Consider the following 25,012-nt stretch of genomic DNA (forward strand, 5'->3'; position numbering starts at 1 on the left):
GGAGGGCAGTCCTCTCGCTCCCCTGCCCCAGCTTTCTGGGCTTCAGGAAGGAGATGAACAAATAGCAGGTGTGCAGGCCAAGTCGTGCTGCTCAAATTAGCTGTGTTGCTAAGGAAACAAGTCAACCATTTGAAGGAAGGAGCATTGGGTGAAGGAGATAAATCAATAAGGGATCCTATTTTTATCATTTCCCTAATGATTGTCTTGAAGCTGCGAGATGGGAAAGGGAGTGTTGGAGTGACACAGGTCCTCATTAATGGGCTTAGAGCGAGAAAGGAGTGAAGGGGTATTTGGGGAGATTGCCAAGGAAGTTTATAAAATGAGGCCTCTAGCGAGCAGACAGTGAGACTGATGCGGAGAAGAGGCATCTTTGCAGGTTTCAAAGAATTTCCGTGGTCATTTCCTCATTCGGTCCAGTCCCTTTGTTCTCCTGCATTTGATCCTCTCAGAAATCTTGTGCTGATTTCCATGACCCTCAGGTTGGCATGGGTTTTTATGTTGGTTTGGTTTTTTCAGAATAGATATAGCTTTAATTGATTTTATAATTATAAATGAATACATGCTTATTATAACACAATGAGTAAAGGAGTAAAGAAGAAATCCTACTACTCCAAGAAAACTCATTATCCTTCTAGCAAGACAGATTTTTTCCTTTGCTCGTAAAAAATTTTTTTTTACGTTAAAGGGGTCTTTTATGCATGCTGGTTTCTTTTTTTTGAAGAGCTAATGTGTGTACACGGCATATAGCACACAAAGTTCAAATGGGTGTACTGTGTAGAGAAAGTATGGGTAGCTTTTGTAAGGATAGCTCCGGCTCTGGTTTTCCTGTGCTATTAGCTTATGAATTGATTGATTACTTTATTAGTTAAAAACCAGTCATGGGGTGACCGCTGTGTGCTGGACACTGGGGTACAAGAGGTCCCTGGGCAAACAAAGCCCCTGCCCTCAGGCTCCCTCATTGTTCCATCAGCTCCATATGATCAAAATCTCAAGCCACAAACAGTGCAGACACCAGGGAGAGAGAGTGTTCTCCAAAATGCATTTGGTGTCAGGCACGGAATGTAATGGGAGTCTCTGAATTCCTGGGCAGGAGGCATCAGAGTCCTGAACAGACTTCCATTCTGTTTCATGAAGGGTGTTGTTCTTTGAGGCCTTGCAACACGGAGCTTCCTTTGACCTTTCCAAGCACATCTTTGCCTAGCCTGCGAGGTGCATCCTTGTGCCCTGTGGGCTGTTACTTGCAGTCCAGGCTCTTCCTCTGGGAGATGTAGCAGAGCCCTCGGTAAGGGGCTTGAACTTCTGTTTCAGAAAGACAGGGAGCGGTGCCCCTGAGTCAGATCCCAAGCTGGGGGCCCGAGCCAGTGGGAGTGACTACAGCCTGGTCTTCGTGACAGCTCCTCAGTGGAGCTGCTGCTCACGGACGGGGATGCCTCCCTTTCATTCATGCCTTGCACTTAACACTGAGTGAGCTCCTACTGTGTGCCAGGAGCTCTGCTGAGAACCACCAGTGGAGAGGTGAACAAAACACTGTCCCTGCTTTCTAGGTATAGTTTCTTGGGGGAGATCAGTATGAGGAAGGATGATAAAATTGTACCATGCAGAGAGCTGTGGGGCACAGGGAGAAGCCTTTACAGACAAGGTGAATTTCACCTCCATCTTGATATATGACCAGAAAGGAGGAGAAAGGCCACTGCAAGAGGAAGCAAAATCACTAAGATGTAAGTGCCCATTCTTTGTGCTTTCTTCAGAAAGGGAAGTGGACAAGAGGTTGAAGGAAAGGGCTGTGAGGGGGAGTGGCTAGGGCCTGGGCTGAGCCGGGTGTTCTCTCCTGCTCTCCTCTCCTAAAATTTCCCTGTCCCCCTTCTTCCTTTCACCTAGTCACAGATACACAGAATTCCCATAGTTTCACCTTTACTTCTACACCAAAATTTCACCTCAGATCCTTAATTGCCCCAGACATGAATTCATCCTGAGGTCGAGATGCTCTATAAGGCCTAAAGGGACATCCCTCTCCAGGATATGTGCATTTGAAGTTTTCAAAATCTGCCATGCGGCTTGTGGGATCTTAGTTCCCTGACCAGGGATCGAACCTGTGCCCCCTGCGGTGGAAGCGCAGAGTCCTAACCACTGGACCGCCAGGGAATCTCCTGAGGTTTTCAGAATTTCAAGCCAAAGGATCACTGCTCTGAATGGGTCCTTAGCCATCAGACTGCAGGCAGAGGATTTGAGTCGGGAGGATGTGGGAACGGGGTCTTCTCAGAAACTGAATTACCAAGCCCTCACTTTTAGATTCTAGCCTCCTGGGCCGTAGGTGGTGCCATTTGCTGAGCCGTCATGAATTCTCGGCCATCCAGATACCTGTCTGGTCACAGGAAGTCTGGCTCGTCAGCCTTTCTCCTGCACTGAGCACCCTTCATGGTAATGGCCACGGAGCTAGCCCTGTGTCCCCCAGAAGCCTCATCTATCTGCACCTGGACATTCTGGGCTAGGTGAGCTTACCAGTCCTAGCAGGGAGCTGTATGCTTAGACTGTCTGGCCAGGAGGATGCAGGTGTGGAAGTGAGCATGAGGAATGGGGTGACAGAGGGGCTGCGGCAGCCCAAGTGGGCATTGCTGGGTGGAAAGCCTTGGAGATGCACAGCCAACAGGAGCTGCCTTGCCTGAAGGTCAGCAACTAAGAGCTCCTTTACTTTTGAGTCTGTGCTTGTCCCTCGAAGGTGTTCAGGAGAAGAAGCCTGTCCCCCCGTAGATCAATGAGAGTGCGCGACATCTGCAGCTTGAATGTGTACGTGCGTGTCCCCGGTCCTGCTTCCCAGGTCACGTGCTGGGCCCCTTGGACCTGCCGAGCAGCCTTCTGAACTTGTGTGGGGCCTTACAGCCATGGCAAAGGGCTGGCCGAGCCTGACACTTTGTGAATATTTTTGTTAGAGACAAGGACAGGGCGTGAAGTGGGAGAGGCATTAATTTCGCTCCTGTCAGAGCCGCCATCCTCGCATCCCCCGGAACCTTGGGGACTGGCCGTGAGCTCTGCCCTTTGTATCAGGGCTCCCCAGATGTGTTCCTATGAACAGAATCCCCAGGAGAGATGCTCTGACAGCAGGGTTATATGGTGAAGAAGTTTGGGAGTGCTGTGTCCTGTTCCCAGCCCCCTTTGGGGGAGGGGGTGCATGCTGTGTACAAGAGTATTAAAGGCTGCAAGCACCCTGCTGGGAGGAAACCTGCTCACCTTGACCGAACCCAGGCTTTCCCTTATTCGTTTGATCGCAAGTTCCTGTAGCACTAGTATCCTGTGGCCTGCATCTTAGAAACATGTCCCAAGTGCCCTTCACTTCTTTTGCCATTTGTCATTGGCTTGTTGTCGTGTTCCTGGTTCCCTATCTGTACCCATTCCCTGGGGATGTTCTCAGGAAAGGGCACGGATTCCTGGGCCTCCACTTCTGCCATGTTCCCATCTTCATTTTACCATTCGGGTCTGGGGAATTCTGGGTGTCTGAACCAGGCCAAGGACAGGCTAGCCTATTCAGAGGGCTTATGGGACACCAGATCCTGGTGTGGTCCTGGTCATCCTGCACTTGTTCAGAGCTCCGGATTAGAGCCCATGATGGGAAGAAGGAGAACTCCCCCTGTGATTGGTGGGCACTGGTACCCCTGGGTGAGCTGTGTGTGGGGACTTGTCACAAGAAAGTAGGCTTGTAAGTGCGGTGGGCATCTCTGGTGTGTATTTGCTGGCACGTTTAGCTCTCAGGGGCCATGCTCAGTGCCCAGAAGGACGGAAGGAGGAAGAGTGGCGAGGTGTGCTGGGGGACTTTGCATGTGGTGAGGCTCCCCTCTGACTGAGAGGGTTTCAGCCAGCACAGTGGGGTATGAGGGCAGGAGGCTGGCTCTGAGGTCCTCTGAGCCCCATCCATCCAGTTTTCAGATCCGGTGGCTGGGTCCTAGAGGCCAGCAGAGCTGTCCCCAGGGTATGAGTCCTGTGTGAGTGTTGGGGTGTGTGGGAAGGGAGGATGGCCAGCTGCTGGAGAATGGGCTGTGACTCAGGGCTGCATGGGGGCAGGGGGCGGGGAGCGGTGCTGCTAAATGAGAATGAACAGCTCTGGAGGCTCGGATGTGGCCGGCCATCTCACCCCCTGCAGCCTCCCATTCTAGCACCAGGACTAGAGCAGCCGCTGGGGCAGCTCACATCTTGCACGTACCACCTCTGCCCTAACCCCTCTCAGAGATGCCGCCAGTGCTTCTTTGCCACTGATGTTCACCGGCACACGTGTCCTGGTGGGGGTGGGGAGGCACGGGGGCGTGTTTATGATTTGCCCTCCTTCTGTACTCCCTAGGGAGGGCTCCGGGCCCTACATCCTACACAGCCAGCTTGAATGTGTGGGGAGACAAGATCCCTTCCCTTCCCTCCGCTTTATCAGACTTACTACTCATCTCTCCCCCCTGGATTCCAGAAGCTGCCAGATCCCAGGTTGCTCAGCAAGACCACTGGCAACCGCTCACTTCTGTCTGTCACAACCATAGTTATAGAATGAAATCCCACGTGCAGAGTGATCCTGGAGCCGGTGATTCCCTCTCTCTTTTCTAGAAGTCCCCCTCTCCTGCCTTCCCCTGGGCTTACGGCACAACCTTTCTGCGGGAGTCAGGGATGCTGGCACTAGAATCGTAGTCCTGTTTTTCAGAAAATCGCAGGGAGCCCACTCACCTGTCTTCAGAAAAATGCAACAGAAAATGAAGCCTGAATTCATTATCCATTCCTTTGTAGTTTGATTCCTAGAGGCCCCGACTTTGCTGCCCTGAATGCAGACTAATGATTTGTCTGTCTGTTTCCTATAGATGTAGACGCTTAAGAGAAAGTAAGGTGGGACAAAGCCAGTTTCTCCTGGCCCCATTATAGATTTTCCTGAATTGGGTATTAAAATAAAAGGGAGCTCATGGAGAGAATTGTTCCTTTTCCAAGGGCTCTTCTTCTATTCATTCGAGCAGAGGTTCTAGAAGAGGGCACTACAGATGTGATTCCCCGAGGCAACAACGAACAGCCACAGCTGGATCCTTGCTGAAGCATCATTATACAGTCCAGTGGTTTGAAGACTGAGAAGAACGGGGAGCCTGCAACAGCATCAGTGTTTCTTCCTCCCTTCGTCCCACTTCCCTTTTTAGTCCTGGTTAATTCCTGGATATGTCACTGAATTCACTAAGTATCTGGAGTGTCTACCATGTGTCTAATATATTATTTATTGGCTACACTCTTTCTTTTCTTGAGAAGATACTTTGTGTTCAGAGCCTAATCAGAAATGGTTACAGTTCCACATGCTAAGGACCATCCACTGTCCTACCTGCCTGTTTGCTCGTATCAGTCACGCAGACTGCGCACAGTGTGGGTTGATAAAGTTTGTGTATTGACGTACACAGCCATCTTGGAGGCTGTGTCCCTCTCTCTTCGGTGAATCTGTTTCTTAACTCCTCCTTTCCCACGCCGTTTGAGTACATGATCTTGGCCACCATCATTGCCAACTGCATCGTCTTGGCCCTGGAGCAGCATCTCCCTGAGGATGACAAGACCCCAATGTCCCGCAGACTGGTAGGTGCCTCCTTCCTTCTCATCTTTCTTTCCCCCTGTTCTTCCTCTTGCCTGGGTCCCTTCTCCTTTGCTTCTTCGCCTGGCTCCCTTCCCTTCTGTACAGTTCTGTGAGTTTGTTCTTTGCTGAGGGACAAGTTGGTAACAAGTCCCATTGGGCTACATAAAGGCAAGAGGACTGACCTTTTAAATTCCTGCTCCCAGGAAGTTCTGTGTATACACTGCATGGAAGCCAGGCAAGAAGAAAGGGAGGACACGGGGTCCACACACACTTCTCTCCTCTTTCTGAGGGACTTTGGGAGTGAGAGGAAGAGGGAGAGTAAAGGAGAGAGCATGAAGGATGCTCAAAGCCTATGTGCATTCACTGTTCCGAACTTCCTAAACGTTTGTCCGTATTCTCTATAAAGAAATCATCCATGTGTCTAAAGTATTCCCTCTAAAGAGGGCAAACAAAATGCCTAAAATCCAAATGTACGGGTAAGTGGCTCCAGCCTGATAATCCATGGATGAGAAAGAACTCTTAAGCTTCCAACATAAGTGAAGGCCAGCAATGGGAAAGCTGACCCCTTCAAGGCAAAGCCAACACCGTTGGTCATTGTCGTGGGAGGATGGCCAGTCCTGGGCACGAGACCCGCATCCATGCATTTCTGCAGCTGGCTTCCCTTGCTCTTGTGCTCTCCGTGAGTCCCGCAGCACCCTCACCCATACCTGGGGCTGGCTCAGTGCTGACGTCCAGGTGTCCTGTAGGAGAGAAGAAATGTCAGAGCAGAGAGGATAGCTAGCCAGGGGGTGCCTTGGCCTGTGTCTCATGAAGCACAGTCCTCCTCTCACCAGCACCTCTGTTCTTCATCCCACAGGAGAAGACAGAACCGTATTTCATCGGGATCTTTTGCTTTGAAGCTGGGATCAAAATCGTAGCCCTGGGGTTCATCTTCCATAAGGGCTCGTACCTCCGCAATGGCTGGAATGTCATGGACTTCATTGTGGTCCTCAGTGGGTGAGTCCTCTTCCTGTCTCGTCTTTGTGTGTGGAGGGGCCTGTGGGGTGAAGAAGCGGCTGGTGCGAGGAACCTGGGGGTGGGAAGGCAGAATTCGGTGGAGGAAGAAGTTCAAGGGTGAGATTCCCACGGGGCTGAGCCATAGATGAGCCACCTGCGGGGGGGTGCGAGGACTCTGGAGACGCACGTGGCATTCGGCAGAGGCCATGGACCCAAGGTCTGGCCGCTGCTGCTTCTGGTTTCCCATTCTGTGTTTGGCTAGGGATGCAGAGACGTTTCCAAGTGAGTCTTTTCACTACAGCAAGCGGCCCCTCCCCCACCCAAAATGGGCCAGAAGATGCCATTAGGTGCAGTTTTCTTCTGGAGGTTGGAAAAGACTCGAAGTATATTTTTTGAACTGATAATTGAGACTCGTGTCCTGACAACAGAATTCTTTATGATTTACAGATTTATACATATTTATTATACGAGGAGGTATAAAACTGAATCACACGAAAATGTCTGACAACACATCCCTTTGGAAATTAACATAGTAATACTGCATTGTGTCATAAGCAGCATATATGATGGCAGTGCATTTATTTAAATATTCGATAGTCATTCTTTTGTAAATGAATATAGTATACCTATACTGGGGTTGATCCAGCGCTGTTGGCAGCATATGCGATGGACCTTGGGACTGGTGATGATGGGCATTGCCTCCCTGGGCTTCTGTGGTTTCTTGTGTGTCTTTGTATCAGGTTGCTCTTGGTACCTGCAGGGGAGGCGAGTAGTCCAGGCCAGGTGGGTCCCGTGTGGGTGTGACAGCAAGGGGTGTGGCGTGGAAATTCCCTTACCCGGCTGCCCAGTTCAAACCCGTGAGGACAAGATGAGAGTGGAGTAGAAAAGTGAGGGGTGGGGAGATATGAGCTACCGTTATGATTGACCAAAGGCAAGGGGAGCAAAGAGGACCTTCTCCCCGCCCCACCACACCCAGGGAAGAGCCAGAGGAGTGGGCGTAGGTAAAATCTGACAAGAGTGAGTTTGAGACTATTTGCATCTCTTCATTATGTCTTCTGCAATAGACATAATCCTCATATGTTTAACCTTCATGTCAACTGTGATTAAGTGAAGGGGAAAAAGTTGAAGGGGCAATTGACTAGAATGTATAAATGGAAGCTCCCGAGCATCGAACCCTTTAATATAGGGAACAGATAAGTAGATGGAGATGACTCTTTATGTTTAAAAACGCCTGTTGCCTTACAAAAGGATTTTCTGAAGGTTATTTTTCTAAAAGAAAATACGACTGCATTTAAAATGTGATTTAATGTATAAAGATACACCTTCTGCATAGTGTTTCAGAAGTACATGGTCAAAGACTGCAGTACACCTGGATGATGTTTTGTGGGGTTTTCTCCCCAACTTAATTGAAGTATGATTGAAAAATAAAAATTGTATATATTTAAGGTGTACAATGTGATGATTTGATATATGTATACATTGTAAAATGATTACTGCCATCAAGCTAATTAACATATCCGTCACCTCTCATAGTTACTTTTTTTGTTTTTTTGGTGGTGAGAACACTTGACATCTACACTTTTAGCAAATTTCAAGGATGTTATACATTATTATTTACTATAGTCACCATGGTGAATACTAGGTCTCCAGAACTTATTCGTCTGTAGCTGAAAGTTTGTACCCTTTGATCAATATCTTCCCTTTTACCCTACTCCCAGCCCCTGGTAACCACCATTCCGTCCTCTGTTACTATGACTTCAGCTTTTAAAAAAATTAGACCTCATATAGAATTGAGATTATGCAGCATTTGTCTTTCTCTATTTCACTTCACATAATATCCTACATGTTCATCCATGTTGTTGCAAAGGGCAGGATTTACTTCTTTACAAAGGCTGAATAATATTCCTCTGTGTGTGTGTGTACCTGTATCACGGTTTCTTTATCCATTCACTCATCGATGGAAATTTAGGTTGTGTCCATATCAGGCTATTGTGAATAATGCTGCAAGGGACACGGGATTATAGATATCTCTTCAAGATAATGATTTCATTGTCTTGGATATATATCCAGAAGTGAAACTGCTGGATTATATGGTAGTTCTATTTTTAATTCTTTTGAGGAAGTTCCATACAGTTTTCCATAGTGGCTGCGCCAATTTACGTTTCCCCCGACAGTGCGCAAGGGTTCCTTTTTCTCCACATCATCACCGACAATTGTTATCTTTTTGACTTTTGCTAATAACTGGGTGATGTTTTAAATGTCCCTAAAATAAATAATATATACTCTACAGGTAATCCCCAACTTACGATGGTTTGACATATGAGGTTTTGACTTTCCGATGATGTGAAAGCAATGCGCGTTCAGTAAAAACTGTACTTCGAAGTTTGAATTTTGATCTCTTCCTGGGCTAGGATAGGCAGTATGATACTCTCTTGTGACGCTAAGCAGCGGCAACTACAGCTCCCAGTCAGCCCTGAGGTCACGAGGATAAACAACCGGTACGCTGGCAACCATTGTGTACCCATACAACCATTGCGTTTTTCACTTTCGGTATAGTATTTAATAAATAACATGAGATATTCAACACTTTATTAAAAAATAAGCTTTGTGTTAGATGATTTTGCCTAACTGTAGGCTAATGCAAGTGTTCTAAGAACGTTTAAGGTAACTCGGCTCAGCTATGATGTTCAGTAGTTTAGGTGTATTACATGTGTTTTCGACTTAACGTTGTTTTCAGCTTATGATGGGTTTATCAGGGTGTAACCTCATTGTAAGTCAAGGAAGATATGTACAGTAAAAGGCCTAAATGAGTCTGAGTCATTTTAGAAATATGATTCTGTCTAAAAGAAGAGTACTGTAATGTATATGGATTCTATGCTACAATTGCGTGAATTCTTGGTCTCATTGAGGCCTATACGTGTCAGAGGCCATTTGAAATTTCTCGTCTAGTCTTTTTATTTTAAACTATTGTATGTTCATTAAGGAAAATTTGGAAAATACAGAAAAGTCAAAAGAAAAAAACAGTCACTGATTAAGAAAAATTCCTGATTATTTTGTGGCCTTTCCTTCCATCCCCTTTAATGCTAAGCTCTCCTTTCAATGCCTGTAATTGTGCTACCTTTTCTCAGTATAGTATGGGCATGGTACATATTACTCCATATTTTGGTAAAAATCTGTAAGGACTGATCAGCAGTTTGTTAAATAGATGTACCCAGCTTCTCCATTTTTGCAATTATCTGAGACTTAGATTGCTTTCTGGTTTTGGCTGTTATAAATAATTATTAAAGATGCTCAATGTACATGTTTTGGATGTCACATTTTAAGAGACATTTGATAGGTTGAAGTACTTCTAAAGGAGAATCTGCCTTTCTGGGGTGGGGCCTGGGAACTAGGATGGGTGAGGGAAGGTAGAGGAAATGGGCCAGCTATTTGATGGGATGAGAGAAGGCTGGTGGGATCCATAAGCACTGCCTTCAAATGAGGGTTGCCAGGTGGTTGAAGGGGCAGATTTGTAGAGTCCTTTGTCAGCATGGCCAAGAAGGCCCTCTGTGTCCTCACCTGCATGTGTGGGGTGCACACGAGTGCGCGCAGGTGCTGAGCCCTTGGCCAAGTCACTTGTTCTCTCTGCTCTCTCTCCCCGCAGCCCGGGCATCTCCCATTCTTAGTGGCTCTTCAAACTTTGCTGAAAGGTGACTGCTGTCCTTCTGAACCAATAGGACTTTGCCCCTGTTCTTCCTGCACCTACTCATTCTTTCTCTCCAGGGAGAGGGCTTGGCACTCTTGAGATCCGAGCTCAGGGTTGCGGTTCTACCCCGCAGGAATAGGTAATCAGATGTTGTCTTCTGTTCACACGATGCTTTCATCTACCACATTGCATGGCTTCTAAAATGCATATTTCTCCTGCTGGAGCATCTCTAAAATCAGCCCGTGTCCTACAATAATGGCATGATATAGTTTAATCGACAGCATTTGTCTTTCATAGTAGTAAATAAAACCACGGGGCATCTTACAACTGTTGGGGTCTTAGATGCAGTGAATATGTTGTAATACCAGCCCAGGGAAGCAGGCAGATCAGGCTTTAGATAGGAGTCATCCAGTACTCAGAGAGGTTAAGTGCTCAGCCCAAGACCACCAGCTCCTTGACAGCAGATACAGGAGTTGGAACTGTGCCCTTTGACCCAAGCCTGGTGTTTTACCTCTGCCCGGTGCAACCCCTCCTTTAGGCTTCCTGACACCTGCCCCTGCAGCAGCCCGTGCTGGCGGCTCTGACTTCTTACCTCAGCTCCAGGTGTCACCTCACATCTGCCACCAGCGCACAGGAGGAGTGACAGGTACTAGAGCAGGACACCGCCTCAGGCTGAGGCTGTACAACTTCTCAGCTCTCAGCGTGTGATGGGAGGTGGAGGGGTGGGCGGCTGAGGTGCCAGACAGCTGGATCAGCCAGAGACCTTCCATCACTGCCTTTTGCTCAGAGATTGGGAGACCTGGGCCACCACATTCTGTCTGTACTCTCGACCTTCTAACCTTTAGAATTCTTAGGTCTGTAAGCTGAGGGAGTTCCATGGTTCAGAAGGTTAATTTATGTACATTATTCATCTAATCCTCATAATCCCCCAAATGGGATCTCATTATCCCTGTTTTATAGATGAAGAAACCGAGGTTTAGAGAAGGTATGTGATATACTAGGAGGTACTAGAGCTGGGACTTGAGCCTGTATCTTCTGGATCCAAGTTCCTTCTTCAATGCTCATTTCCCCACACCATCAGTGACCTCACAACCTCACAGGCTCTGTGGTTCTGTAGCTCTGTGATTGCATGTTCCTTTGGTCCCCTTGAAGCAATGTGGAATGGGCTCAGGAAGTGGCATAATCAGGCAGATGTCCCTGACCCAGAGCTGAGGCTTCACATATGACTTGTAGAGGACCAGAGCCCCATGTGTCCATCCTAAGACTTCCCTCTGTGGGCTTGGAATACAACCAACTCCCTGCCCTGTGGTTAAGAAGGCACGTTACTTAACTCTCATGGTTTAATACATGAAAACTGAACCCGAAGTTCCAGCTTGTTTCATTAATTGGCTTGTTCATTCATTCATTCACCCATCCATCCCTTCATTTATTCAACAAAACGTGTATTGTTGAATACTCAAGCAAATTCTGGGACTGAGAAACACCAAGGTTAATGTATTCTCATTTCTTCTAAAAGACAGTGGAATTTGCTATTCTTTTAACAAATTCTTACCTTACATAACTTGGAATCTCTCTTGTACTGGTAACAATTCAAGAGATGCTATTTCTAACCATTTGTTAGGCCACCTGGAGAATTCTGAATTACTCGAAGTCGTTATTATATATTAGTCTTAATAATAAGCCATAGGGCTTCCCTGGTGGCGCAGTGGTTGAGAGTCTGCCTGCCGATGCAGGGGACACGGGTTCGTGCCCCGGTCCGGGAGGATCCCACGTGCCGCGGAGCGGCTGGGCCCGTGAGCCATGGCCGCTGAGCCTGAGCGTCTGGAGCCTGTGCTCCGCAACGGAAGAGGCCACAGCAGTGAGAGGCCCGCGTACCGCAAAATAACTAACTAACTAAATAAATAAAATAATAATAAGTCATAGTCCCTGGAATAGATGGACAATGATAGTGGAGGATGAGAACTCAAAGGTACTCCTAACCCATGGGTAGGAACAGGGAAGTGAGGGCCAGGACTGTGTCTTTGAACCCTATTCATGTCTGTACCTGATCACAGTAGGTACTTAATAAATGCTAGTAGAATGGAATCACTTGTTCCATCCCAGATTGTCTTGTCACCGATAGGATACAAAGGAGAGTGCTGGGGGCAGCCTGGGGCTGGCAGTGTGGCGGGGTTGCCTATTCCCAGTCCTGCCTCTTGGTCCGGCTGAGCCAGGCAGTATCTACATCTCTCTCGTGTAGCTATGACTCAGCCTGGCTGCTCACATCCCGATCACTTTATTAGAGAAATGAAAGCTGGGAGCTCAGCCTCTAGGTGAGGAAAATATTGGGCTTCATATCATTTGGGCCTATTTACTAGGTTCGCAGTGTTACCTTTTGGGAATTGCTTCCTGGGTGATGGGTGCAGGGTTGGGGTCAGGGCTGAATATTGAAGACCCAGCTTCCTAGAGGTGGCTGTGGGTTGGGGGAGGCGTATGGAGAAAGAAGCAGAAGAATGCCTCACCTGGCATTTGCCATGTAATGAAAGCTTCCATCTATTGAGCCATATTGCAAAGACTACATTTCTATCTATATCTGTATCTATATCTATATCTATATCTTTATCTATATCTATACCTATTGCTCAGAATGTGCTTTACTATCAGTTCTGCCAGCTTTTCTGGGGGAGATGACCTGTTTTGACTATTTTCTTAACTGCAAGAACATGGGTACAAACTCTGAAGAGTGGGCAAGTGTATCTGAGCCTGGGGCTCTGCCTCCTTCCTCTACCAAGACCATCACCCCAGGGCACAGGTGACCACCTGTCCCTCTGTCTTCCTTCAAGTCCTTGAAGGGACATTGTCTAACTTCAAGTCCTTCAAGGGACATTGTTGACGACCCACAATGTGCCAGGCACTGTGCTAGATGTGGGTGGGGCAGGACTGAGTGTCCCCACCAGGAGGCCGCATGTCATGAAAACCCAGAAGAAGGGCATCCAACCTAGCTCTGGGGACTGGGGCAAACTTCCTGGAGGAAGTAACATTGAAACTGGGATGTGAGGGGTAGGCTGTTAGGACTGAGACAAGGAAGGAGAAGAGCTTTTCTGGGAGAAAGAATGCTACATACAAATCCTTGAAGCTGAGAGAGAGCACGCAGGATGCCTCTGGAGAGTTGGCCGGTGGAATAGTGAGCGATGCTCGCAGAGAGGTCAGCAGGGGCCAGCCGAGGCCATGAGGAGGAGCTTGTACTGTAGCCAGAAGGCAGTGGGGAGCCACTGAAGGCATTGAGCAGGGGTGGAATGATTAGTTCTAACTCAGTGCTGGATGCTGCACAGGTCTTTGTCATCCTGGAATTAACGCTGAGCAAAGGGCATGGAAAGGAGAGGGAAGCCATAGCTACACCCTTAGTTGCAGTTTGGGAGGAGGTGCATCACCCAGCAGGGAAAAGAAGGATGAAGGGAAAAGGGGACGGGGAGGAGGAGAGCCCGAGGAGATGCTGCAGAAGAGCTGGGAGCTGCTATTGGATGTCCCCAGCTTCTCACCAGTGGCACAAGCAGAGCCTGTTGGTAGGAGGACGGTATCTGGAGCTAAATATACATCGGTAGGTATTTTTAGAGGGTTTCTGTAAGGAGGCTGCCCTAATACACGAGTTTCCCGAGCAGCTAAAGATCGAGGAAAGCACAGTTTTCCTTCTCCAGCACCGTCTCTCCAGTGCTGAGAATGTGCGGGAGGTGTTGTGAACGCAGCCCTGGGGCCCCCAGCCCAATTTAAATCTCTGTGGTAATAGTATGATAACGCTTGGTATTTATATAGCATCTCCGTGCCAGTGAGCCTGGTGAGATTTTACAGACCTGTCTTTTACTCATCCTCTCTGCTCTAAGTGGGCGAAGCAGGAAGGTGGGGAGCAGGGAAAGGCTGGGTAGAGGGAGGAGACATTGGAGCTTGTCCTTTCAGAGACGGGGAAACTGAGGCTGAGCGAGGTGATATGGGGGGGCTGGGAGCTACTCAGAAGAACCGAGTCAGTAGAAGGAGACCAGGTCTTCTGTACCTCCATGCTGACGTGGGGTGCTTCGCTGCTTCTCAAGTGCTCTCTCCCAGCAGAGTTGGTGACTGCTTGTCTGAAAGACCTCCACCTCCTCACAAGCTCCTCGTTCATTTCTAGCTTCACTTTGGGGGAACACAGCTGCTACTTGCAGCATCTTTGTTTGTCAGAACATTAGTTCTCTTTTAATTCCATTTCCCTCCAGATGGGTGCATGATGGAAAAGATAGAGTTAGGATATGGAATTTGGATTCAGGGGAGAGGTAGGCAGAAGGCAAAATGTGGAGCTTGGAGGTCTCTTCTTCACTCCGTGCTAATGATAAACCCAGTTCTTTCAGGGAGACCCCAGATGAGAGTCCCAGGTAGTAGTTGACAGGCAGTTGAGCTGGGATTGCTCCTTGGGTGGGAGATCATTTCTTCTTACATATGTACTCTATCCTTTTTCTGTATTGAAAGTCATCGTCGATTCATTCTGCAGGTATTTATTGACTACTTACTGTGTTCTGGGTGTAAGACATTGCTGTTGGGATGGTTTCTCTTTCCTGAAACATTGCTTCTTGTCACCTCCATTGACGGATAGAAGCTCAAACTGGAGAGAACTGAGTGGGGGCCTGAATTGGTCTTGGTGTCAACAAGGAGGAAGGAAAGCCAGAGCAAGTGGAAGAAGGTCCAGACCCCCCGGGTGGTTTGGTTTCAGAGTATTTTTCTGGCTTTATATTCATTCAGGGTAACAAAGGGAAAGAAATGATGGCCAGATGCTTTCTAAGCCAGACCACCGCCCTGGGCCTGGAGCTGCCGTTGGAAGGCTGTTAAGTGCATACAATCTTAGGCATGTGCATGACTGTGTGTGGAAGAGCGCAGCAGGGGTGAAAATCCCAAGGCAGGATTGCAAAGCAGAGATGGCTATAGCATAAATGTTCATTCTCTAAATTTACAAGGGAGACTTGAGAATTAAAGGGAGTGTTTACATTTCCATTCTGTGGGTGATACACGTTTCCTCCTTTGGATAGAGCTTTTGTGCACTTCTGTCTGTAATGTAAATATAGTCCACAGTTCAGTGTGAAATGCGAAATGCAGCAGTACTATTCAATGTATGATTCCCTGAAGTCAGAAAATAGCAGGTGTGAGGAGTGCAGAGTGGTTAACACAGGAAGCAGTGCAGATGCTGAAAGGAAAAAGAGGGTGTGCGGGGCTTAAGGAGAACATATAAAGGAAGCTTAAGTCTGAGGTTACTAAAACTTAACCAACAAATTTTAGACCTGGGGGAATGATAAATTTGTCCCACTTTCTGTATTTATGATTTTTCCCAGAAGAGAAAACTGAGGCCCAAGAGGCTAAGCCACGTGTCCAGGGTCTTAGAGCTGGAACGTGGTGAGCGGGGACTTGGATACTGGTTTGTTAACTCCAAATCCAGGACTTGGTTGCAGCTATGCTCTGTGCTCCCTGGCAGTCAGAATCTGATGCTTCTTGATTGTGTTCAGGCCATTAAACTGGGATGTTAAGAAATAAATGATTTTTGTAATTGGTTGGCTGGAATATATATTGAAACGTCATTTATGAAATGAAGGTAGCACCTGCACGAGCTGCCTCACCAGGTCTTGTGACAAACAAATACAGTAATGACGATGCTGATACTGGTGATGATGGCTCGCATTTTACCAGGAGCTCACATGTCTTATTTTAAATGTGGAAGCCTTCATATACTATTGTCAGCACTTGCCTGTATCATTTTAAGTCTAGAAACATAAATCAAGGCAAATATTATCTCCGATTTGCGGATGAGGAATTCAGAACTCAAAGAGGCTGTCACGTGCTCAGGGCCAAACACTTACTAAGGGGAGGGATCGGCATTTTCATTGTATTATCGGCAGTTCTAAAGCCCGTGTGATGTCTACTGTACAGCACAGCCGCCTCAGCAAAAGTGTTTGGGAAGACAATAAAGCAAAATACGAAATCAGTGAGCAGAAATACTTGGCCGCCCAGGTCAGTGATATAATGAAGATAAATGTTAAAATACACATAAAGCACCTTGAGTGCCTTTTGAAAAAGATGTTTAAAAATATTCAAAATACTGTAGTTCTGTAGCTCATTCAGAATAGGCATTGACCTCCATAAAAGCTGCAACTACAAAGACAAGTTTCGCTGCAACTGACTGCAGATTCCAAGGCTGTGGCTGATTTAAAATTTCCCATTAGTTGTCATTTTGCTTCAAGGCAGAAGTACTCCAGACTGAACGTGAGATATATCTTATTTCCTCTTAGAAGTATCTGATTTTATCAGAACGAGTCAAATCCTTCTACGGTTATTATCAACAACAGCAAAGAAATTCCAAGTAAAAGCGGAAACAAAGGCCTTCATTTTCAGCCTTATCCACAATGAAACTATTACATTTTTCCATATTCTTACTTTTATTTTTTTAATATTCCGTGTCTTTGTCTTCATCTTCTGGCCTCCCGCTTCACACAAACACACACAAGTCAGAAGGCTCTGAGTGCTACAAAGGAAGGCTGAAGAGGATGCCCTTTTCCCCGCAAGGAGGAATGTCCCATCAGAAGGGTCATGCACAGAACTCTAGTCCTCGCTCTGAGGAGAGTTGACGGGAAAGGCTGAGTTCTCACGCCCTTCCCCTTGTCTTTCATTTCCTTCCGTCTCGGCTGCCACTATTCTGTCAGGAGCCTGGGCCTTGGTGACAGAATGGTTAGGAGAGGAGCTCAAGGTCATGGCTTTTCTCCCTGGCCTCAAACTCTGGGACAGTGACTGGGAGGCAGAGTGACAGGTGTGACTGCTTCACACTTCAGATGACATTTGCAGTGAAGTCTCATGATTTACGTCACTGTGGGCGGTTCCGTGCATCTCATCTCCTCCCCCATCAACCCTCTAGGGCCAGGAGGGTCCTTGAGGAGTCGTTCTTTAGTCTAGGACCACATGAGTGGCCATGGAGAGCTGAAGCTGAAACAGAACTGGTTTGGGGTATCTTTGCGGTTGAGACTTAATCAAAACTGTGGGTGAGGGCTGATAACCAGAATGATGTATCTCCTGGCCCCAGCCCACTCAGAGCTAAGCATCCCTAGCCCCCATATCTGAAACTTTGAATCATGGGGAAAGACATAGGAGGAGCCAGGAGAAGACAAGGGAGAGGGAAGGCTAGAGGCAGCCAGTATTAGTTGAGGACCTCTTATGTTCCAAACATCGTGCTGACTATAAGGGGTACAGCCCTGGATGGAGATAGAGTTTCTATTGTCTTAGAGCTTGCTGTCTAGCAGAGAAGACAGTAAATTAAATTTAACTGCAATGGTGTATAAAGTGCTGCAAAGGAGAAGTGTTAACAGTGCCAGGAGGGTTTGAGATTGGAACTCTAACCTAATCTGAGGGGAAGGAGGTCAAGAAGTTGATGTTAATGTTGAAACCTGGAGATGGAGTAGCCTTTGGCTAGGAAAAGAAGACGAGAGGGAAGGGGGCGGGACGAGGAGGGTTTAGGTGGAGGGTAGGGCAGGTGTAAAGGGCTGGAGGTGGGAGAGGGCCTGGCAGCTCTGGGAAACAGAAGGGCCAGTGGAGCCCAACTTGTAGTGTCTGAGGTGACAGTAACCTGAGGGGAGTTGGAGAGGGGGAGGAGCCACATCATTCAGGGTCTCATTGGCATCACCAACGGTGTTCAATGGGAAGCCATGGACTGGTTTGAAGCAGGGAAGTAGACATATCTGCAGAAAATGACTGGGGATGGGTGATGTTCGCTGAGAAAATAGAACTTCCCGGAACGATTCCACGTCTGCTCAGAATTAGGATAGGATTAATGTTTTTGAAGAGTCCCTCCCTCTCTCCTCTTGCCTCCTCCTTCCAACACTGGCCCTCAACTATAATTTTGTTTAACCTGTTGGAACTGTACCAAAACCCGGTCTCTAGACCTTATAATCTAGCCCATCCTATGCTAAAAATCTGTTAGCCCTGCCCAGAGTAAAGACATAGTCCTGTCTTCTGGGTTCACACTCTGAGCATCTCCTACTGATTCAAATAATGGGTAAGAATTGATGAGTGTGGGGGCTTTTATTTTTGATATTCAGCAGAGAAATTATTTTAAAAATGCTTTTCTGAGAACACTGCAATATGATTATTATGACTTTTATTTTTCTGATAGAACAATAGTCAAAAGATCAAGCCAGCCCACATGCTTGTTTATGGGATGTTTCTTTTTCCTGCTTTCTAAGCCCATGACACATCACGATGCTGAATCTGGATCCAAGTTGAACTCTGGTTAATAACCACGATAAATATACCATTTTGTGATTTAGGGGCCCCTTCTGGGGGGAGCTCAAAGTGCTGTGTAATTCACCCTCTTCCCACTTCTCATTTGGAAAAAGTAAATAGAGGCCTCCCTCCCGGTTCCTTTTCTGAGTAAGTGTTGTGTTCTCTGTTTTAGAGACAGGTCACCCGATGGAGGCTTCACAGCTGGGCTCTGGTGCTAGTGATGGGAGGTGTTGACTGCTTACCCCAGGCTTTCCCACTGAGTACTTAAATTCACATCCTCTCTTCACATGAGTGCAGCCAGCTTCCTCCTCCCTGCTCTTGCTTTGTTCTCTTCTTACTCTCCCTAACCTTTCTCTGTTTTCATTTTTCACCCTGATTCAAAATAAAAGACTGGGTGAGTTGAGGACAGGTGTCATAGAAGGTGGTGTATTTGTGTGTGTGTGTCTGTATGTGTTGCTAGTTCTGACAGACTCCTTCTTAGGGCTCTGTCTGTAGAGTGAGTCTGACGTTCAACCCCTCTTCTCCAGCAAACAAATCCATATATGAGGAGGGTTCTCCCTCCTGGGAATCTGATAGCTCAAAGTTTGAACAGCTACTACTGAAAATAAAGGAGGAGAAATTTCCATGAGTACTTCAACTCCCCCCCAGCTGTGACTGATCTGAAACCAAGCTAAAGCTAAGCACCTTGAAGTCACCCAGGAATTCAAATTTTAGGACCACAGGTAGGAAGTTAAAGCAGGAATATACCTTAAGAATACACCTTAAGAGACCCTGGCATTATTGCAGTGGGCATGAAGCTCCATGGCCGCACCTAGCATTGGCTGTTTCCTGAATAGTGTTTCCCACAAATATGTACCACAGTATCATTTTTCTAAAATGTGTGTGGGTGCCATTGTCATTTATTAGATATAAATAGATATAGAAGCATTCTTGAAGAAATGGTGGCATTGTTTTTCTCGTTTAGTCAGTATAGCATAGCGGTTAACAGTTTAGGCTCTGTAGGCTCTGTTTCTGCTCTGCTGTTTCCTAGCTCTGTGGTTGTGGGCAAATGATCCAGCTTCTGTAAGTCTCAATGTCTTCATCTCTATAAAAAAGGGGAGGTGGTGATGGATAATAACATCTGTCTGACAGAGTTGTCATGGGGCTATATTAACGAAATAACTCCTCTGGGAGGGTCAAGTGGGTCTTGGACTCTTGCCATTAAAAAAGGGGCCTCACACTTGAAAGGGTAAGAATGGCTGACCCAGTGTGACCCATTGTTACAGACGAAGGGGCTGAGGCCCAGGAAGGGCTTTGAGAGCTTGAACTCTAGTGTATGCCTAGTACTCTTGTCTCTGGTTGGGAGGTTACTTGCCTATAGCTAACACCGGATTTTGGTCAGGCTTATAATTTCTTGTATTCAGTCTGGCGGTATAGATATGGAGGGGATGTAGAAGTGGGAGTTAGACCCAGTGCGTGCACTCATGAACGAAATGGTTTGATTGGAGTAGAATACATATGTATGTGTATCTGTACATAAGGCAGCTCAGCACAGTGTGGTCAGGTGGTTCAGTCTCTAGGAGTGGCTAGAAGGGAAAGATGTAAGTTGGGCCAGTGACACCCAGATCTGTATCCAAGATGAGGTATTCCGTAGTTAGCCTTTGGGTTCTTTGTCTTTCACCGTTGATCTAAGGTAACTTGGATAGTTAAGTCTTTTTTGGTGGTTGCTTGCCCATCTTTTCTTGACCCTGTGTGTGTATGCACCTTGTATTACTGTCCTAAAAGAAAATGTCTTTTTGCTCAAGCATTTTCAGGTTGACTATAGATCTTGATTTGATTACTGCTTGATAAAGGAGCACAATGTTAGCTCTTTAAATCTGTTCCCTGAAATTCACCAATGAAAATTTATGGATTCATAGCAAGGCTGAGCGAGACTTTGTGGGGAACTGAACAGGGAAAGAAGGTATAATGGTATATATAAGGACTCTCAGCATCCTTGGTTCTTGCTGCAAGAGGATGTGGGATGGGGGGAAAGAGATTGTTAGTCCTTTTTTCACCAGATTTCTCCTAGTAATACTTCTTCCCCACCCATCCATCCATCCATCCATCCATCCACTTGTCTACCCATCCACTTATCCATCCACCCACCTACCCATCCACCTATCCACCTATCCATCCACTCATCCATCTAACAAACCATCGTGCGTTATTTATTAAGTAAATATTTGAATGCCATGCACTATATTGGATGCTGACTATATCGGTGATATAACTGTTATGGTCCATTCCCTCGTGGAACTTACCATCAATCCAGGCTTAGGGAGGAATAAGGAAGCTTAGCCTGGTGTTGCCTCTATGCACTTGGTAGTGGGGAGAAGTGGTTGTTTCGTAGATGTGTACCCATCCATTACCAACATCAAATCATACCTTAGTGAAAAGACTAAGGACTTTAGGTTTAGATAGACCTGAACTTGGACTTCAGCTTTGCCATTCGGATGTGACTTTGGGCAAGTTATTTAGCCTGTTGGATTCTTGTTGTTGTTGTTTTTTAAGTGTAAAATACCTCTGTTGCAAGATTTATGTGCTAGATTGAGTGCCACTACTTGCTCTAAGAAACAACCCCCTATATTTCAGTGGGTTAGCACAATAGATTTATCTCTGTCTCCTTGAATAGGTCAGTGTGTTCTTGGCTTTCACTCACTTGGTGATTTAGAGACCCAGTCTCCTCCTGTCTGGTGGCTCTGCCATCTTCCAGGTTCTCATGGTTTACATCTCAATAGAAACAGAAAGAGTATGAAGAAGGCACAGTCACTCTTTACATTCATTGGCATAGAAGAGACACACATAATTTCTACTAACACCTCATTGGCAAAGACCAGCCACGTGACTCAACCTAGGTGCAAAGGAGACTAGGAGATCTAATCTCTAACTGGGCAGCTGCTTCCTAGCAACAACGCTACACTGTGGAAAGGTGAGCATCAATTTTGGAGGACAGGTAGTGACCTCTTCATTGTCTATATGAAGGTTAAAAAAGAAAATGTATGTAAATTGTTGGACAGATAGTGGTATATAATAAATGTTTTCTTCTAATTATTAGTAATACCTGTTGATTCAAGCAATATTTCCTACACATGTATAAAACATTTTACTAAGTATTTGGACGAAAAAGATAAGTAATAAGATGTCTGCCCTCAAGGAGTGTCAGTCTGATACAGAGATAACATCTGTATACAGATAGTTTTAATTTGTGCTCAAACCATTTGATCAGGAGGAGAGTTTGAAAATAAATCTGTTCCGTCCATTCAGCTTTCCATCTCTCTGTCTACTCACCTTTTTATTAAGTGCTTACTGTGTACGCAGCATAGTTGTGAGTAGTAAGAGGGACAGTGATAGAGTTAAATCAGGAGGAGATGGAAGGTCATTGGGAATTTGGTTTCATTTTGCTCTAACGCTACTGTTGGCACCTATACTAGAAGCCGGTGTCAGCAGCCCTTGAACACGTTTTGCCACCTCTTTTGACCAGGCTTTGAAGAGAAGGATGAGAAGCAAGTAGTTTATTTCATTTTATTTGATTTCTGTGTTGTTTTCCCAGTGGTAGTCAGCCAGCTGAGGCTATTTATAAAATGTCCATGTTGGCCTGGATATCACTGCTGGTTAACATCTGTCAAACTCCAAACTCTGTGGCCAGTAGGACAGAAGATCAGGGAGCCAGTGTCAGAGGGATGACCAGCTTCTTAGTTGACTAATGTCTTTTCTATCCTTAGTTTGCACAAAGAAGGTTGAGAAGTCAGATGTTTACTAGTGAACTATGTATGACTCCAACAAGTAAATTGGAGTCAGTATCTCATGATAGTTCTGTTTTTTGTGTGTGTGTGTTGCTTTCTGATTATACAGCTGAGTTTTCCCCTTTTGAAAGAACACAAAACATTAACATTAATTATAATAAATGATTTATCTGCTTTCAGTTATACAGTATTTGCTATTCATTAGACCTTATTCTTTTTCATGTTCCTTTTCCTTATTTTTTCCTGTATTGATCAGAATCTTATAATCAGTTTCTTATAATCGTCAACCAAATTATTAAGTCTTATGGTGGAGTTACTACTTTTTATCTTTTTTGTTTTATTCCCTATCACTTCCCCCACTCCTTTGCAGGCTGTAAGCATGAATACACATAACAGCACTAAACTTGATGCTGAGTTTATAGTTGATTTTTTTTTTTTTTTTTTGAGGTACGCGGACCTCTCACTGCTGTGGCTTCTCCCGTTGCGGAGCACAGGCTCCGGACGCGCAGGCTCAGCAGCCATGGCTCACGGGCCTAGCCGCTCCGCGGCATGTGGGATCTTCCCGGACCGGGGCACGAACCCAGGTCCCTGCATCGGCAGGCGGACTCTCAACCACTACGCCACCAGGGAAGCCCTATAGTTGATTTTTAAGACGTATTGTATCACTGACAATTTGACTGTCAAACTGAGTCAGTGCCGGTGAGAAATTGTTTGTTGTAGTGGAAAGCCCGTCCAGATCAAAACTGATCTGTTCCTAGTACCTGTCCTTATTTTTGGTATGACGGTAGGGCTAGTTTGTAACCATCCTGAGTCTTAATCGTCTGCTCTACAAAGAGAGCAGTACTAGCCTTCCAGAAGTGTTGAGGAGATTAAATGCAATGACATATGTGAGAGTGTCTGGTACCTTCCTTGCTGCTGCCGTCTTTTCCTGTCTACCTTCCTCCTAACTTCTGCGCGTCAGTAGGAGGAATCATGGAGGCCCCTTATGCAGTTTATCTATATTCAGGCTGTGGTGCTGCAGAGGAGGGAGCCCATTAAAGTTTGATGGTGCTCCTGGGCACTGCTGGGCTGGAGAGGTGAAATGGAAGAGAAGAGAAGAATAAGAATCAAATAGTACAGCTCTTGAAGAAGATAGGCACAGGCTTATGGCTTATGATCTGCCCATATGTGTGCCTGCCGATGTGTCATATACATCCTTGCCTGACGTTGTGTCAAAGTACATCTGCATCTATACTTTCATCTGTATCCACCATATCATGTATTATCCTAAGGAGAACTCTTGAATGCAAACAGCATGACAGTTGTGTTCTCTTAGTAGCTGTTTTTCTTTATCAGGGATTTTGTTAAAAGGATTTAAAAGCCTTTTCTTTCCCTTTTTAAAGAATTTATTTTTTATTGATGTAACATTGGTTTATAATATTACCATAGCTTGTTCTACGGGTGGGTTTCCCTGCCTTTCTGTAAACTGCTACAAAGCGATGTCTCTTTCCTTCTCTCCACCTCAGTGGCGTCCTCAGCCCTCAACGCTGACCAGTTTGGTTTTGTCTTTGCCAGGAGGACCCAACCCTTAGAATTTCCTGGGAATAAACTCCCACAGGTCATCATTTCTGGAATGCAAATCTTGGGCTTAGATGGACATTTGAAAATGAATTTGTCACAGCAAGGACAGAGACTCAGGCTTTATTTCACTCACGGTCTGCTATTTGAGGGCAGACCCATTTCCCAATGGGGTAAGCTGAGACGATCTTCCCTGTATTTATGTGAAAGGAGGTCGGAAGGAGAGCCTGTTTGATGATTTTTGAAGGGCACATCTCCTCCAAATTTAATTGTGTATTAAAAACAAAAGCAAAAACAAACATCAAGGGATTTGAAAAAAGGGTGATTTTTTTTTTTTTTTTTTAACTGAGTTCAGAGACATTCCAGAAAGGTAACTTCTCACAGCACAGTTTTTATTTATTTTTTTCTACCTCCTTGATTTTTCTCTTTGATTAAATTCTTTCCTACAAAATGATACCTTTTCCAACATCACCATTTCTATCAATGGTGTCAGTAGTCTGTGTGGTTACAAGGAAACGACCTTGACGCGTGTCAGGAATACTAGGATCTGCTCCAGGCACCGTCAGACACTTCAGAGCCACAACCCCAGCTGCAGCCTGGGAAGTTTGGATGGATGGGCTTTAGGGAGTCTTGCATCACCTAAAATCATTTAATAAGTTAATATATATGAGCATTTTCCCCCAGGAAAAGGGTCCATAGCTTTTATCAAAGGAGCCTGTGACCCACATTTTAGGACCATTCCTTTAAATGATCTCTAAGGAACTTACAAGTTTGAGAATTTATTTGGGTTTTATTAGCCTTCCCGTCATGTAGACATTTCTGTTACGTTTGATGTCTTCATCAACCCAAGACCTTATTTTCCTCCTGCCTGTTTCTGTCATCTCTCCCCTCACTGGGATTGTCATCAATGAGTCCCTGCCCTGTAAGGCCATCATAACTTGACTTCTAGCCACAGGTTTGCCCCAGCTCTCCTCTGTCATCACATGTACAATTGAATCATTCCTTTCTGTATACCTCTCTCCTGATCAGGACCTTTTGACAAACTTTTCTTTCCTCTTTGGAATGGAAAAGAAGAAAAGAAACTCTTTAGCATTGCATCCCGGACACCCGTCAGCTGAATCTCCTCCTTGCCTCGTGCCCATTGCCCCTCTTGTGTCATTGCTGTCACTGAAGGCTCCTTCA

The 25,012-nt window shown here is 46.0% G+C and overlaps 1 protein-coding gene across 3 annotated transcripts in view; it reads left to right on the forward strand.

Moving 5' to 3' along the window:
* The window catches only part of CACNA1E (calcium voltage-gated channel subunit alpha1 E), a 298,455-nt gene that overhangs the window by 21,874 nt on the left and 251,569 nt on the right, over positions 1-25,012 (forward strand). For all 3 annotated transcript variants that reach the window (XM_032650563.1, XM_032650564.1, XM_032650565.1), the window contains exons 2-3: positions 5,466-5,571; positions 6,426-6,565. In XM_032650563.1, coding sequence (XP_032506454.1) covers positions 5,466-5,571; positions 6,426-6,565 — 246 coding nt within the window. The remainder of the gene's footprint in view (positions 1-5,465; positions 5,572-6,425; positions 6,566-25,012) is intronic.

Source organism: Phocoena sinus, chromosome 1 (assembly GCF_008692025.1).
Source record: "Phocoena sinus isolate mPhoSin1 chromosome 1, mPhoSin1.pri, whole genome shotgun sequence".
NCBI lineage: Eukaryota > Metazoa > Chordata > Mammalia > Artiodactyla > Phocoenidae > Phocoena > Phocoena sinus.